Source organism: Odontesthes bonariensis, chromosome 22 (assembly GCF_027942865.1).
Source record: "Odontesthes bonariensis isolate fOdoBon6 chromosome 22, fOdoBon6.hap1, whole genome shotgun sequence".
Taxonomy (NCBI): domain Eukaryota; kingdom Metazoa; phylum Chordata; class Actinopteri; order Atheriniformes; family Atherinopsidae; genus Odontesthes; species Odontesthes bonariensis.
The window spans coordinates 8,169,007-8,184,025 of record NC_134527.1 but is presented as its reverse complement, the minus strand read 5'-3'; the positions used below and the strand labels follow the sequence as shown (position 1 = coordinate 8,184,025).

The 15,019-nt window shown below is 39.7% G+C and overlaps 1 protein-coding gene across 2 annotated transcripts; it reads left to right on the top strand.

The window, feature by feature from the left end:
* The first annotated feature begins 1,362 nt into the window (after positions 1-1,362).
* On the top strand, positions 1,363-14,087 carry LOC142372359 (phospholipid-transporting ATPase ID-like). Of its 2 annotated transcripts, none has more exons than XM_075455229.1 (27): positions 1,363-1,390; positions 1,986-2,041; positions 2,184-2,297; positions 2,558-2,656; positions 2,765-2,826; positions 3,679-3,751; positions 3,886-3,956; positions 4,054-4,136; positions 5,232-5,390; positions 6,335-6,423; positions 6,741-6,934; positions 7,029-7,237; positions 7,337-7,380; positions 7,478-7,643; positions 7,939-8,127; positions 8,441-8,556; positions 8,647-8,811; positions 9,034-9,145; positions 9,326-9,431; positions 9,927-10,077; positions 10,310-10,493; positions 10,619-10,842; positions 11,772-11,855; positions 12,000-12,245; positions 12,509-12,647; positions 13,541-13,671; positions 13,821-14,087. In XM_075455229.1, the coding sequence occupies exons 1-27, from the start codon at positions 1,363-1,365 to the stop codon at positions 14,085-14,087; spliced, it is 3,561 nt and encodes a 1,186-aa protein (XP_075311344.1). The 2 variants fall into 2 exon arrangements, with proteins under 2 accessions (XP_075311344.1, XP_075311343.1); XM_075455228.1 differs by lacking the exon at positions 1,363-1,390 and adding an exon at positions 1,817-1,871.
* The last annotated feature ends 932 nt before the right edge of the window (positions 14,088-15,019 follow it).

The window sequence follows — 15,019 nt, the reverse complement described above, 5'->3', positions numbered from 1 at the left end:
ACAAATGAACCTGATAACGGTTCATGTACAGCACAACTTTCTTAATCTCTACTTTTTTTATGCAGCAAAATGTGGTCATGTAAATAATGCATATTGTGCTTTTTTTGGAGTGTTTTATTAAGTCGAGGAATTACAGAGTTAAATGATATCCATTACCCACTGAGCAAAAAGAGAAGTCCAAATCATATTCAACAGATTTGACTTCGGGACCTACAGATGATGTCCCCTGAGAAATCAAAATAAGAGTTTTTAAGATGTCTGCTCTGGATGTAGCATATAAATCATCTGTTAGATGCATGTCATGCCACATGACATTATAAACCCAGATATCCCTTTCCCATGCAACACTTTCAAGCACTTCCTGGGGGTCGTGGGGGATACTGAGGCATTCCCAGGCAAGAAGGGAAGAAAAGGAAGGTCACGAAAGGAAGGCAAACGGGAGGCATCATAATCAGATGCCCAACACACGTCAAGTGACTCATTTTGATGCAGAGGAGAAGTGGCCCCACTTCGAGCTCTTCACCCTATCTCTGAGGCTGAGCCCAGCCACTTCTGTGACTTGTATTTGTGATATCATTCTTTGAGTCTATAGCCGACACAAACAAAACAAAATGAATAAAGAGACAATTCAAGGTAAACACAAGAAACTTGTGCTCAGTGAATAATTCTCTATATAGATCAGTGAGCAGTGCTGACCAACATATCATTGGGGTCATCAGGTGGGAACCTCCTTTCATCAGTGTTTTGTCTAGTTGGGCCCACGACACCTCCAGGAGCCACTGGCGTCCCAGAGTCACTCCCCTAATGCCAGCCATCACTGCTCCTCACACCACAACAACCATCTTTTACAGCCACAAGCTACCTCAGCCTCTCACCATCTGCACAGAGTTTCAGAGAAGTAGAAAGAGGTAGCCAAAAATAAGTCAACATCTGAGATCAGAACAAACAGAAAGCAACAAAAGAAAAAAATAAATCAGTCAGGGGATGGCCTTTGGATATACAAAAAATACAAATGTAAATCAAATGAAGGATATAAAATAAGGGATGTGGGAAAGTCTAGTTTGATAAACATATCTTATCACCATTTCTAAGGCCATGGCACAAGCTTGATAACCACGGAGCACGTGCCTTATCTTGCATGTTTGTTGATTTTTTTCAAAGATAATTTATCAACCAATCTTAGTCATCCTTGAACATTCAGTTTATGAGGAGCTTGATTGTCTTCCTAATAAATTCTGGCTGCCAGTGGACATCTACACTTTAACCAGTTAGAGCGCCTTTTCTAAACAAATTGTCAATGGAAGTCTATGAGTTAGCCTGTCTGAACGTCGTCTTTCATTTCTCGACCAATTCTGTCCATCAATGGATGTTAAAAAAAAAAAAAAAAATGGCCAACAGATGTGATATCAATTATTTCTGAACATCCATAGGCGATTTTTGCTCAGTGGGCAGTTACACAACTATTACAAAGCAAAACTTTAGTAGCATGCAGGTATTGAATGGTTAAATCTTTGCTCTTTACAATCTTTCCCTTACCTTTCTCTCATTATTTATAGCTACAGTTCAGCATGTGTCTTCTATACATTAGGAAATCTAATTATTCCTAGCTAATTCTTGAATATTATCATTTTTACACCGAGTTACGACTGCAGACAAACCTGACCTTCAACAAATTACCTGCTTCCCCATCACTTTTACCACAGTTTCGCCTTTCCAGTTACTTACTTCATATTTAACCATCTTAAAACAAAATCTGTTTCCCTCGTTAACTCATGCCTTTCATACAGGTGTGAAAAATGAAGAAACTGAACTAAAGATGGGATCAATTGCGTCGTATTTTAGTAACTTATGTGGAGGGGAGAAAAAGCAAGGTGAGCTCTAACTCGCACAAAATGTACTTGTTTAGTGAAGGTTTTGTTTTTAAAACTGCTTCTACATCATGTTTTCTTTTTTGCTGTCTAACTTGTACAATTTTTCTTTTACAGAGGAGAGATACCTGCGAGCCAATGACAGACCTCTTAACCTGTCTTACCGCTATGCTGTAAGTGCACACTGCTGCATTTCCATCATAACTCTAAACTATTGAGTTTGTTTTTTGTGTAATTCAAACATACTAATCTTGTCATACTAATCAATGGTCGACTGCACATGAATGTTAAATATCATCTGACACTCTTCTTCAGAACAATGCCATCAAGACCTCCAAATACAACATTTTCACCTTCCTGCCCCTTAACCTGTTTGAACAGTTCAGGAGGCTCGCTAATGCTTACTTCCTCTTCCTTCTACTCCTTCAGGTAGGCATTTTTCTCTAGATATTGATTCAAGATGTAAAGATACCATGTATTTCTGGGATTTTTTAAATTTTCCCGACAATCTTTATGGTTTCAAATGTTTTTTCAAACAAATGCTACCTCTCATTTTAGCATAAATTTAGCTTTTTTTTGCCAATTTTATGTATAAAATGTTTATTTAGTGTTCAGATTCCTGAAAGTTAAATAGCCCTACAGATGCAGAGTATTTAATCTCCTGTGCATGTGTGTTTATGTGTTGACAGCTAATCCCTCAAGTATCCTCCCTCCCCTGGTTCACCACAGCTGTGCCTTTGTTTTTGGTGCTGTCTATAACAGCGGTCAAAGATGCGAGAGATGACATGGTAAGATGACATAACTATTCAAATGTTAAACAAGACTGTTACAGGACGAAAGAAATTAAAAATCAAACATGTGAGCAAACAATGTTTCCTCTTCTGTCCATTGCGTAGAACAGACACAAATGCGACAAGCAAGTGAATAACCGCACAGTGGATGTCCTCATCAATGGACAGTGAGTCATTCAATGCGCAGACATCCCATCAAAGATCTGAAAAATGTATATATACATCTTTCTAAAAGGTCATGTTTTGTGTGAAATGTTAGCCAACACCAATCTCCTAAAAACAGTGGGACAGTAAAATCTAAATAACAGAATGCAATGATTGGCTAATCTCATAAACCATTGTTTCATTCACAATAGAACACGGAAAACATCAAATATTGAAAGTGAGACATTTTGCTTTACATGGAAAATATCAGCTCATCTTGAATTTGATGGCAGCAACAAGTCTCAAAGTGGTTGGGACAGGTGCAACAAGAAGCTGAATAGGGGTACAAATGACTAACAGGACATGACTGGGTATGAGTGGGCTTAAAAGGAGCACTTTAGAGAGGCAGAGTCTCTCAGAAGTAATGAAGGGCAGAGGGGTCCAGCATTCTGCAAAATTTGCGTCCACAAATTTTGGAGCAATTTGGAGAAAATCACTGCTGTATGCCCATGATCTTTGTGTTAAAAATGGTCAAGATTCTGTCATGGGAATCACTGCATGGGCTGAGGAGCACTTCTGCAAACTGATCAAAATTATAAACACAGTGTTCTACAGACTAAAGAGGAGAGGAACCTTAGTGCCTATGGAACTTGAAACTGGCATATCCAGAAAGGCACCATTCATTCTTAAAGTTATGTACAGGTTTTAGAACAATACATCCTTCCAACCTTTTTGGAACACAATACAATACAATACAAATGTCCCATAGAAGATTTGCAAGTTACTTTTATCACAAAATTGATATGTGAATACATTCTGCTGTCACAGGTTTTGTGTAAAATGTTGCCAAGTGATTTCATGCTTCTTCTCTACAGACTGAAAAAGGAAAAATGGATGAATGTTCAGGTTGGGGACATAATCAAACTGGAGAACAATCAGTGTGTCACAGTAAGTGTGGACTTGTTTCAGTTAAGATTAAATAAAAAGGGACTCAAACTTTTAAAAAGCATGAAAATGATAACTCAGTTTAAGTTTGTCTTCGTATCTCCTTAATTTCTACATTTCATTCCATCGTGTGTCAGGCAGACCTTCTGCTGCTGTCCAGCAGCGAGCCTCTCAATCTGGTCTATGTGGAAACGACTGAGTTAGATGGGTAGGTGTGCAGCCCTGTGCTGACAACTTACGTATCACAGTGTCTTGGATTTGCCTTCAGTCACATCCTTCACATGTCCTCTTGGTCTCCCCCCCAGTGAAACCAATCTGAAAGTGAAACAGGCCCTTACTGTAACTGGAGACATAGGAGACAACATCGAAGCACTCGCTAGCTTCAACGGTGAGAGGACGAACAAATAATTAACAAACACCGCTCAGATTTTAGATTGGACAATCTGGTTTTTCCACCGTCAAATTTCATTGTCATGATATTGGGATTACTGTAATGAATTTAATGTACATGACAATGCAAACGCATCAACATAGACATCAAGGGCAATTATTATGCAACCCAATAATGATATAAATGCAGAGATGACCTGAACGATTTCAGGATTGTCATTTATTCTGTTAAAAATAAAGCAAAAAAAGGCATTTTTACAGACGATATGAACCCAAGTTCTTTCATTGTATGTCTTGTAGATTAATTTAATTTGTTAATATACATAGCCTACATTGCACTGTGTGAAAACAATATTTCATAAAGACAGATTGGGAGGGATTTGCTTGGTACTCCATCAACAATGCAGAATATCAAACCTTTCAAGCAATCTGACAGAATTTCAGTTTGTTAAAGGCAAGCTGAACACTTGTGATCTTCAACGCCTCAGACAGAACTGTATTCAAGAACAATCACTCATCAACAGCCGATATATATATAAACACAAGGGCAAGAAAATACAGGAGGAAATCTTTGTCAAGTTCTACAAAACAGAGTTACTTTCACATGCAACATAAAACTTTACTGGGTGCTAACCTCATCCAGAGCCTGCATCAACTTCTGTGGGCTTGGAGACATTTTAGATGGACCATCGCAGTGAAAATTTGTAGTCAGACTAATCAATCAATCAGTCTTTTTCAAAATATATAGAAAAAGACACCTTGTGCTTTAGACCAAAGATGGAAAGCACCATTGTTTTTCTGATTGGGGTTGTATTAACAGTATAAGAACTAATACTTAAATAAATTCCTACTCTTTGATTTAAAAGTACATAAATTAGAGAACAACGTAATTAAGTTTTTTCCAACCATATGGTCCACTGTGTATTCTTTGGAAAACACTGATTGGACCAACAATCATTTTTACATTGGCACTCACCACCATTTCCATTTGGTGGTCCTTCAAAATTGAACACAACTTTAAATCATTTCCACCCAGTGCTTGTCAAGTGTGAATTTTTTTCAAATATTGTTGACACCGACCTGTGTTTCTCAGGTGAAGTGCGAAGTGAGCCTCCCAACAACCGTCTCGACAAGTTCAAAGGCACTCTGACGGTGAACGGACAACTCCACAGCCTGGACAACGACAAAATGCTGCTCAGAGGATGCACTCTCAGGAACACAGAGTGGTGCTTCGGACTGGTCATTTTTGGAGGTAAACTGCCCACCTACCAGTTCAACAACTGTGTAACTTCTAGCCACAGGTCCCTTCGGTATGGCCGCCTCTGGTAACAATTAAGGGGCGCACGCGGAACAAGTTGCAGGTGACATTGGGGCTTGCCAGGTAAGAGTGCATAGGCCCAGCAGAGGGCGCACGTGCAATACACAATAAACCCAGTTAAACTCTTACTATTTCCACGCCTTATTTTGAGGCAGCATTTACAAAAGAACATTATGAGGATGAATGACTATTTTGAATAATTAATAGAATAATATGCCTGTCTGCAGCACATTTTTCAACAGTCTCTACAAATGATACAGTCTACAAACGCTGAGTACGATGTCCATCAGGGGCGTGGCTACAGGGGGACTGGGGGGGCACTGCCCCCCTGAGAAATGCCCTGTCCATCCAAAGAAAACTGTCCAGAAAAAAGGCCACGATTTATTATCTCTGTTTGTGTCTTGTATTGATTGAAGAAATGCAGGTGGTGATTTAAAAAAAGCATATATCTGCAAAGTTTATAGCTTTATTTATTTTTTTGTTATCGTGTTTCCCCCCCTCCGTAACCTTAACCCCTTGCTGCTGAAAAAAAAAGGCAGTTTTCACATTTTCGGATGTTTTTGTTGTATATAATGATCTGAAATGTAGACTTAATGAAGGTAATAAAAAGCTGGAGTTGGCTGTTCTACATTTCTTTACAAAAAGTGTGACCATATTTTCATTACCGAATTGAATTATTACGATTATTATTATTATTATTATTATTATTATTATTATGCTTGAAGTTGTAGTAGTGGTTTTCCACCGATTTTTTTTTTTTTTTCAGGTATTGTTTTCTGCCCCCCCAGAGGAGCTAACTGCCCACCCACACATGGCATTCTGGTCACACCTCTGATGTCCATAGGCAGTTGTCTGAAAATGTCATTGAATGTTTTCAGGTCCTGACACCAAACTGATGCAGAACAGTGGAAAGACAACATTCAAACGGACCAGTATTGATCACCTGACGAATATCCTGGTGTTATGTGTGAGTTTCCGTACGCATATACTCACATATCATATCCCATTCAGCTGTTGGCCTGTAAATGCATCACTTATACATTCATTAAGAACTATACAAAAAATTGGTGACATTGATTAGAATTGAATTTTTGTTTGGAAAAAAGAAACTATACATAGGAATACCATAATGACAAATAACATTGTGTCAGAAAAGCTGAGATTTTTTTTTTCTTTGAGTAAGAATGCTTAATTTCTTAAAAAAAAAAAAAAAACTTTTTCAGAAGCATGTATGCTTTTCAAGTAATTAATCTCAGCGACATTTTTTTATTTCTATATCTTTAGATCTTTGGTCTTCTGGCGACTATGTGCTCCATTCTGGCCGTCGGCAATGCAATCTGGGAGTCGAGGGATGGCTCTGTGTTCACACCGTTTCTTCCTCGTGAACCAGGTGTTAGCACTACTCTCTCACCCTTCCTCTCTTTCTGGTCCTACGTCATAGCCCTCAACATGGTGGTGCCCATTTCTCTCTATGTCAGGTACATTTCAGCACATTAAAGATAATGAAGTCAGAGAGCAGCAACAGTTGTTGTGACAATCTGAGCACTCTGTGTGTTTGTGCTTGAATGTCAGTGTGGAGATGATCCGTCTCGGGAACAGCTTCTTCATAGACTGGGACAGGAAGATGTATTACCCTAAGAATGACACCCCTGCCCAGGCGAGGACCACCACACTCAGCGAGGAGCTCGGCCAAATTAAATACATCTTCAGTGATAAGACAGGCACCCTGACGCAGAACATCATGGCTTTCAACAAGTGCACCATCAACGGAAAGAGCTACGGTGAGCAGCTTTGTTTCATTATGAAAAGTATAGAGTTCAAATGGGCTCACACATATCGGTGGAATGACTCATTCTGAAGTGTATTTCTCTTTTATTCAGGGGAGCTGTATGACTTTGCTGGACAAAGAGTGGAAATAACAGAGGTCAGAGTGCACATTACTGTAGTTTTTTTCTAAATATCTTCTAAAGTACTCCAAGTCATTTTGTCTTTTTTTTTTATTTGAAAATATGTGTTTGTAGAAAACAGAGAGAGTGGACTTCTCCTGGAATCAGCTGGCAGATCCAAAGTTCATCTTTCACGATCCCAGTCTGTTGGAGACGGTGAGAGGAGGAAACCCAGAGGCTCAGGCCTTCTTCCGCTTGCTGGCTTTGTGCCACACCGTCATGCCTGAGGAAAAGAAAGAGGGTGAGGGTCCGCCAATGATGATCTTTATCACCACATGGCATGGCTTTAGGCAGGAGAATTTCATCCCAGCTCAGCGTTAGGACTCCATAGTTTTTACATTATTGTGTAAAATCCTAATGCACTGTGTTACAACCATTTAGAGAAACCTTTATGAAAGAAGAAAAATCGGACTATTAGTCTTTTCCAGAAATTAATAAAGTCACAGTGTGGAACTCAACTCAACTCTGGCACTTTTGTAATATCTTGTGTATTTTGTGTGGTTCTCCCCTCTGTTGTCCTCGTTTTCACCGGGCAGGGCAGCTCAACTATCAGGCTCAGTCTCCTGATGAGGGTGCACTGGTGACCGCAGCCAGGAACTTTGGTTTTGTGTTCCGCTCTCGCACACCAGAGACCATCACAGTCATGGAGATGGGCAGAAAAGTTGTGTATGACCTTGTGGCCGTTCTGGACTTCAACAATGAGCGGAAGAGGATGTCAGTAATAGGTAACAGAGAGTAGTGGCACAATATTACATTTTCAATATTCTCCTTTGATTTTCCTCTGAATCATCATAACTTCTTCTCAGAGGTTATACTTGATCCTTTTCTTAAGATGTGCTCTTTTTCTTGTTTTTGATGCTGCTTTTAATCATGAATGTCATATGGTTAACTGTAAAAGAAACTTGTTCGTGCATTCATCATGTCCACCGAAGCTAAGCAGCTATCTTTTACATTCAGAAGATGACCAGATTTATGCTGAGGTTTCCTCATCTTGTTCATGAAAATATCAAACCTCGTCACTTTCGCTGTGATTCTCAGTGCGCAGCCCTGAGGGCAAGTTGACTCTATACTGCAAAGGAGCAGACACCATCATCTATGAAAGATTACACCCCTCGTGTAACAAACTGATGGAAGTTACCACCGGGCACCTCAACGTGAGAGAAGCACTTGAAATTTTTTTTTGTATGCCACTATTTTGTAAAAATCTGTGTTTTTAAATGCTTATAACGATCAAACAACAATAGGAGTATGCAGGCGACGGCCTCCGTACGCTGGTTCTGGCCTACAAGGACTTGAAAGAGGACTACCTGGAGGAGTGGAGACAGCGCCACCATGAGGCCAGCACCGCCATGGAGGAGCGAGAGGAGAGACTCGATCAACTTTATGAAGAGATCGAGAAAGACCTCATTGTTAGTTCGCTTGCTTAAATACATACCTAAACAGGCCGCAGTTAACCTTGTTAACTGCTTATTGGAAGTTTAGTTGCAAAAAAATAATAATATGGCCATTTGATTGCAAAAAATTATGAAGACTATCCTGCAAAATGGCTTTAAAAATGGCAGGATTGTTTTAAAGGTGAGGGTTGGTTTTGCATTCTGCCACTTTAAATCCTCCTGTCATCTTCTTTCCAGCTGTTGGGAGCGACAGCTGTGGAGGACAAGTTGCAGGATGGTGTGCCACATACCATCGAGCAACTGGCTAAAGCTGATATTAAAATCTGGGTGTTGACCGGAGATAAACAAGGTTGCTTTTACTCTGTGTTGACATTTAAATCAAACATTTCAAGGTTGATGACTCATCTTGTGACTCATCTAATGTATCCATTCTGTAAAATTTTACTTTAAATGACCTCAGAGTGAAGCTTTATGGAGTTGACTGTTTATTCATACCACAGTTATTGTCATTGTAATCGTCTTGAAACAGAGACGGCAGAAAACATCGGCTACTCCTGCAACATGCTGAGAGATGAAATGAAGGAGGTTTTCATCGTGTCAGCCAATACAGCCGAAGGCGTCAGAGAGGAGCTACAGTAAGTCAGTGAGGAATGTAGTACTACTGATTCTGCTAATAAATAAGCTTTCATGGGTCATAGTTTTCCCCAAAGCACACTTACTCAGTTATTGTTGGCAGTACAGTCAGATATGTACTGTCTGGCTTCATGAACCAACAGCTTCTTGATTTAACGTTGATGAGGGCAAAAAAGCCCAAATATCTGCTCCTGGTTCTTCAGTGGTCCAGAACTTTGATAAGACTGACACTATTACAATTACAAAATTACAATTAATCATTTTTTCGACTTTTTTTTAACAACAAAATCTTTCGATAAATTTGCAAGTGATTAATCGAAAATGAATGTTTTACAGTCTGAATAAATAAGCTTTAGTGTTGTTTCCTGTTGCGCAGTTACAAGAAGGAACATTTGAATATTTGTGTTTCAGAAAGAATGGCTCCCTGTTAAACAATAACTTCTTATTCTATATTTTATTTATTTATTTATTTATTTATTAATCTTTTGTGTTTGTAGAAAGGCGAGGAGGAAAATGTGTCCAGACGCAGCAGAGGAGCCCTCTGTGGTCAAGGCTCGTGCGGGTCTGTTTTGGCTGGAGAAGACAGAGACTGTGCAAGATGAGAAAGTGGGGGGAGACTATGCTCTGATAATAAACGGACACAGCCTGGTAAGATGGCTTTTTTCAGACACTTAACTGTTTCTCATTGTTTCTGAACTAACAAAAATTCTTCTGTCATTGCCTCATTCGCCTCATAAGTTCTTCCTCTGGAAATTTACAATTTTTTGTTGTTTTGTTTTTTTCAGAGAGAAAAAAGTTTCATGTGAAAATCTTTCAAGGTGATGGATTTACTTGAGTATAAATCTCAATGCAACTCTGTAATCTGCCCCTTGACCTTCAGGCGTATGCACTGGAGAAGGACTTGGAGCTGGAGCTGCTGAGGACGGCGTGCATGTGTCAGGCAGTGATCTGCTGCAGGGTCACCCCTCTACAGAAAGCCCAGGTGGTGCAGCTGGTCAAGAAATACAAGCAGGCTGTCACTCTCGCCATTGGGGACGGAGCCAATGATGTCAGCATGATCAAAGGTTAGCTCATTCAGATCAGCCATTAACCTGCAGAGCTGCATTTTCAGTGGAGCTAAACAGCTGGGAAATAATTACTGTCAGTCATTGTAAGTATGTTGTTTTGCTGTCTCTCGTTTGTCTCTCAGCTGCTCATATCGGAGTCGGGATCAGTGGTCAGGAGGGGATGCAGGCAGTTCTTTCCAGCGACTTCTCCTTTGCACAGTTCCGTTACCTCCAGCGCCTTCTGCTGGTGCACGGCCGCTGGTCCTACCTACGGATGTGCAAGTTTCTACAATACTTTTTTTACAAGAACTTCACCTTCGCTTTTGTTCACTTCTGGTATTCCTTCTTTTGCGGCTTCTCTGCGCAGGTAAATGACACACATGACTATTTGCATCTAAACTTTTATGTGACACAGGATGTTAAAGGTGCCAGCAGACTGAGATTTCATGGTGAATGTAGGGTTATGACTCCATGGTTTCACGTTGATCATGTGTCCCGTGGTAACATTCATAATTGCACTGTATGTACCCAATGATGAAAATTTTCTTTTTTTTTCTACATATATTAACAAAATCAACATGAAACCCCCCCCCCCCAAAATATCCAACACAGCTTAGAAAGAGCCTAATCTTGAGTCTAGAAGGAAAACCATAAAGCCATAATTAAGCTTCATATAGATCTGCAATAATTAAACAACGCCATGGTTTTGGTTTTGATTTAGCCTTTTTCCAATTTTTCACCTCTGTCAGTTTTACGTACTCTTCCTATTTCATTTTGAAATATTCCTTTCCTTTGTTTTTTCTCCTACCCTTTTGTGTTTTACCTGCTTTGAGTTTGTCGATTAACCCACACCCTTGTTCAGTTTGCCATCACTCTCTGCATGCATTCATGCCATCTTTGTTTCACAAGTCAATTGCCAGCTTGTCCTTGTGCCAGTGTGCCAAACTGCAGCCTTTTGTTCCTTGTGTTTTCCCGTCAAGTATTATCTCTTCCTGTCCCTTTGTTTTTCTACTCTTTGCCCGTCAGTCACATTCGCCTTCATGACTGATGACATGTGTTTTGACAAGGTCTGTTAGACACCCCCTGGCTTTGGTATTTCTTTACTTTTAAATGTATGTATGTTGTGCTTCTGGATCCACCCCCACACCCATCACCCACAGTTGAAGACCCTACAAATATGTCCCATTTCCATCCAAAACAGGGAAGAAAAAGAAAAAACATAAAAGCAGCAAATCAACATGTTTCTACAAGAGAAATCCATTTGCTATGTATTCATGACATTTCTGTTTTTGTTAGGCTGTGTATGACGAGTGGTGCATCACTTTCTACAACCTGATGTACACAGCTCTTCCCATCCTTGGTTTGGGCCTCTTTGACCAGGTATGTGCTTATGGCGAAGTTAGACAACATCCTCAAAATGTTGAAAAAGTCAAATCCAATTTTTAGTCTTTGTTCATTTCACACCCTGATCTCTCTATCCTCAAGGTTTTTTTCATCACTCTCTCTAATCTTCTGTTTACGCAGGATGTAAATGACAGCTGGAGCTTCCAGTATCCTCAGCTCTACTCTCCAGGCCAGCTAAATAAGTATTTTAATAAGAAAGCCTTTGTGGGCTGCATGTTGCACAGCTGCTACACCTCCATTATCCTCTTCTTTATCCCATGGGCTGCCATGCACAACGCGGTCAGAGATGACGGCAAAGAAGTTGCGGACTACAGTTCCTTTGCTTTACTGCAAGCAAACTGTGTGCTTATTGTGATGAGCATACAGGTGAGAACTTCAATTCATTAAACCAGCCAGGGATTCTCAGATGTTATTCTAAACTACTTACACCATGTTAACCATTATCATGCTACAGACCAATAAGCAATGATGCTGTGTTTGGTTATTTTATACTATTTTATGTAATGCATTAAAGAATACATATTATACCTAAAATTCTGTGCAACACATTCAATCTACTTACCCTATTAAACACCAAACACAAGGAGACTGAATATGTGCAAAACTAACTCATCATCTCAAACTTTCAGATATGTCTCAACACCTATTACTGGACATCCATTAACCAATTCTTTGTTTGGGGCAGCCTGGCTGTTTATTTTGCCATGACCTGCACAATGAACAGCAATGGAATGTTTGTCATGTTCACCTCTACTTTTCCTTACATTGGTGAGTAGATTCAGCTTTTTTATGGGTGCATAGAGGTTGTTCTGGTTGTGCCGGAGAAAACTGATTCCAGTGACTGCAGAACTCGACTCCTGGTTAACATTCTTTAAGGTTATCCTATTCTGAACTTTGTCTTTTAAAGTGGACACGGTCAGTTTTATATTTTTATATATATATGATAATATATATATGTGTGTAAACATGCCATTTGTTGCCATATTGCACCATCTGATGACAACAAGGGCACTTTCCATACAAATTTATTTTTGCAATAGCACGGACTATAAACAGGATATGCTAAATATTTTCTATGGTTGACATAATATTGGACGAAAATGTTATTTTCATCAGAAATAAGCATTTCTCTGAATGGCAGAAATTCATTTGTTTGTGTCTCTCTCTCTAAAATGATGTAAAAAGAGAACTCTGAATTCTTCTTCTATATTGGCAGTGTCACTTCCATAACAGCTCTTCCCTATTTTAGAGGTGTTTTCTGTTTTCCTGCCAAAACAGTCTGCTGCCACTCAGCCAGCAATCTTTTTGCCACTCAAAGGGAAAAAGAGGACATGACCAAAGTACAGTCACATGTCTGATGACAGCATGTGCATTCCCTCATGTTTCTATATGACTGAAGTCTGTAAAACTGTCATGATGAGGTAACAGATTGAGCTCACTGATTCTTTACTCTCGTCACTGTGGTCGGTAGGAAGTATTCACTTGAATTTACCATTACCCACTAGATGTCAGTACAACTTAAAATACATAAGATGGTTTCCAACAAGCTATATCCTAGACCTAGATTGATCTCATCATCCAGTTTTTTTTCCTTTGTTGTGTGTATTGTATCCTCCATAGCCTACTGACCTTTTTTTTAAATTTAAATTAATTAATTTCAGGCACAGACAGAAACTCATTAAACCAGCCAAACGTGTGGCTGACCATGTTCTTGACGTGCCTCCTCTGCCTTCTGCCTGTGGTGGCTTCACGCTTTATTCTCATACAGATTCGTCCAACTATCAACGACAAGGTGAGGGAACATATTAGACCTTAAAATAAATCACCTCTTTTCATGTGTTCCTTTGTTCTATGAGAGTCAAAGGACTGTAACAGCAAGATTAGAAGATTAAAAAAAAAAAAAAACTACATAAAAGTCTTGTCCCTCTTGGTCTTTTGTAGGTGAGATATAAGGCACGAAATGAGGCGCTGCCAGCACCGGCTCCACGTCGTTCGCGTCCCAGGCGTGTCAGCACCCGTCGGTCAAGCTATGCCTTCTCCCACTCCCGGGGCTACGGTGACCTAGTAACTTCCCAAAGGTTCCTGTTTAAACGACCCATTAGAAGTCGACCTGCCCTGTTTATCGAAACAGACTCGCCTCTGGCTGAGAATCAGCCACAGCAATACCGCACCATAACTGAGGAGCCGGAGGAGTCGCAGAGCCCATAGATGGGGAGCATGTAGGAACTGAAACATTGCAGGAATGCCTTATTTTTCCCTGTATAGCATTATTATTATTATTATTATTGATGAGCAAAAACATTCAAAACCACTAATTGCCGTGAGATCAACTTTGTTTTATGCAAATTTAAGATTCTCAAGATTTGTTGTGAACTGCAGTTTTTTTTTTTTAAGCTTCAAGTTATTTTCAGGGGTCTAAAGCCCTTTACAGGTACTATGTACAGTACATCATATTAATGGCTCCTTCAGTCTGTTAATGCAACAGCGTACAGTTATTTGGACACCAATTGAAAGTGACAGAGCCACAGTGCACACATTCCCGCAGGATTGGGCTATGCATTAAGTGATGTATATAGTTGGTTTTCTCATGACAGAAAAATTCATATGAAGCTAACTCGCTTGTTTCATCGTGTTAAAATAACAGTGACACTGACATATTGTATAATCATGCAGCTCAAATGCTATTAAGCAGTTCTTCCTGTTGTTTCTGTGCGCTCACACACTGAGTGAAAAATGACCCGGTGCTGCAGCTTGTCGTAGGTAAAACCGCGGAGGAGGACAGTTTTGACAGTGCTATTATTTATTTATTCGTTCATTCATATATTTATCAACTTGATTTGTTGGATTCCTCTGAGCAGCTGACGACAGCCCAGATCAACCCACTGTTGCTGAGCGCATCCATCTGTTGATTTGACTGCTGCAGTCCGGACCTGTGATGCGCTTAGATAAATACTTAAAATGCTCCTTTTCAGACACGCAACTCTTTCTATTGATGGCAACTTAACATGACAGTGTTATGAGGGAATTACCCTCCAGATGCTTTCTTAAGATATTTTTAGTGACAACACATTGGACTGCTGAAGTCACTTTAATGAACAAAGGAGGACATAAGCAGTGGTTAATCTAACAAATTTTGTTAG

What these genes read in the sequence shown, in the direction of transcription:
- LOC142372359 (XM_075455228.1), top strand. Translation starts at nt 1,817, where the DNA reads ATGGGATCAATTGCGTCGTATTTTAGTAACTTATGTGGAGGGGAGAAA. An exon ending in TTACCACCGGGCACCTCAAC is followed by an intron (nt 8,557 to 8,646) that starts GTGAGAGAAGCA and finishes AAACAACAATAG; the next exon opens with GAGTATGCAGGCGACGGCCT. An exon ending in AGATCGAGAAAGACCTCATT is followed by an intron (nt 8,812 to 9,033) that starts GTTAGTTCGCTT and finishes TCTTCTTTCCAG; the next exon opens with CTGTTGGGAGCGACAGCTGT.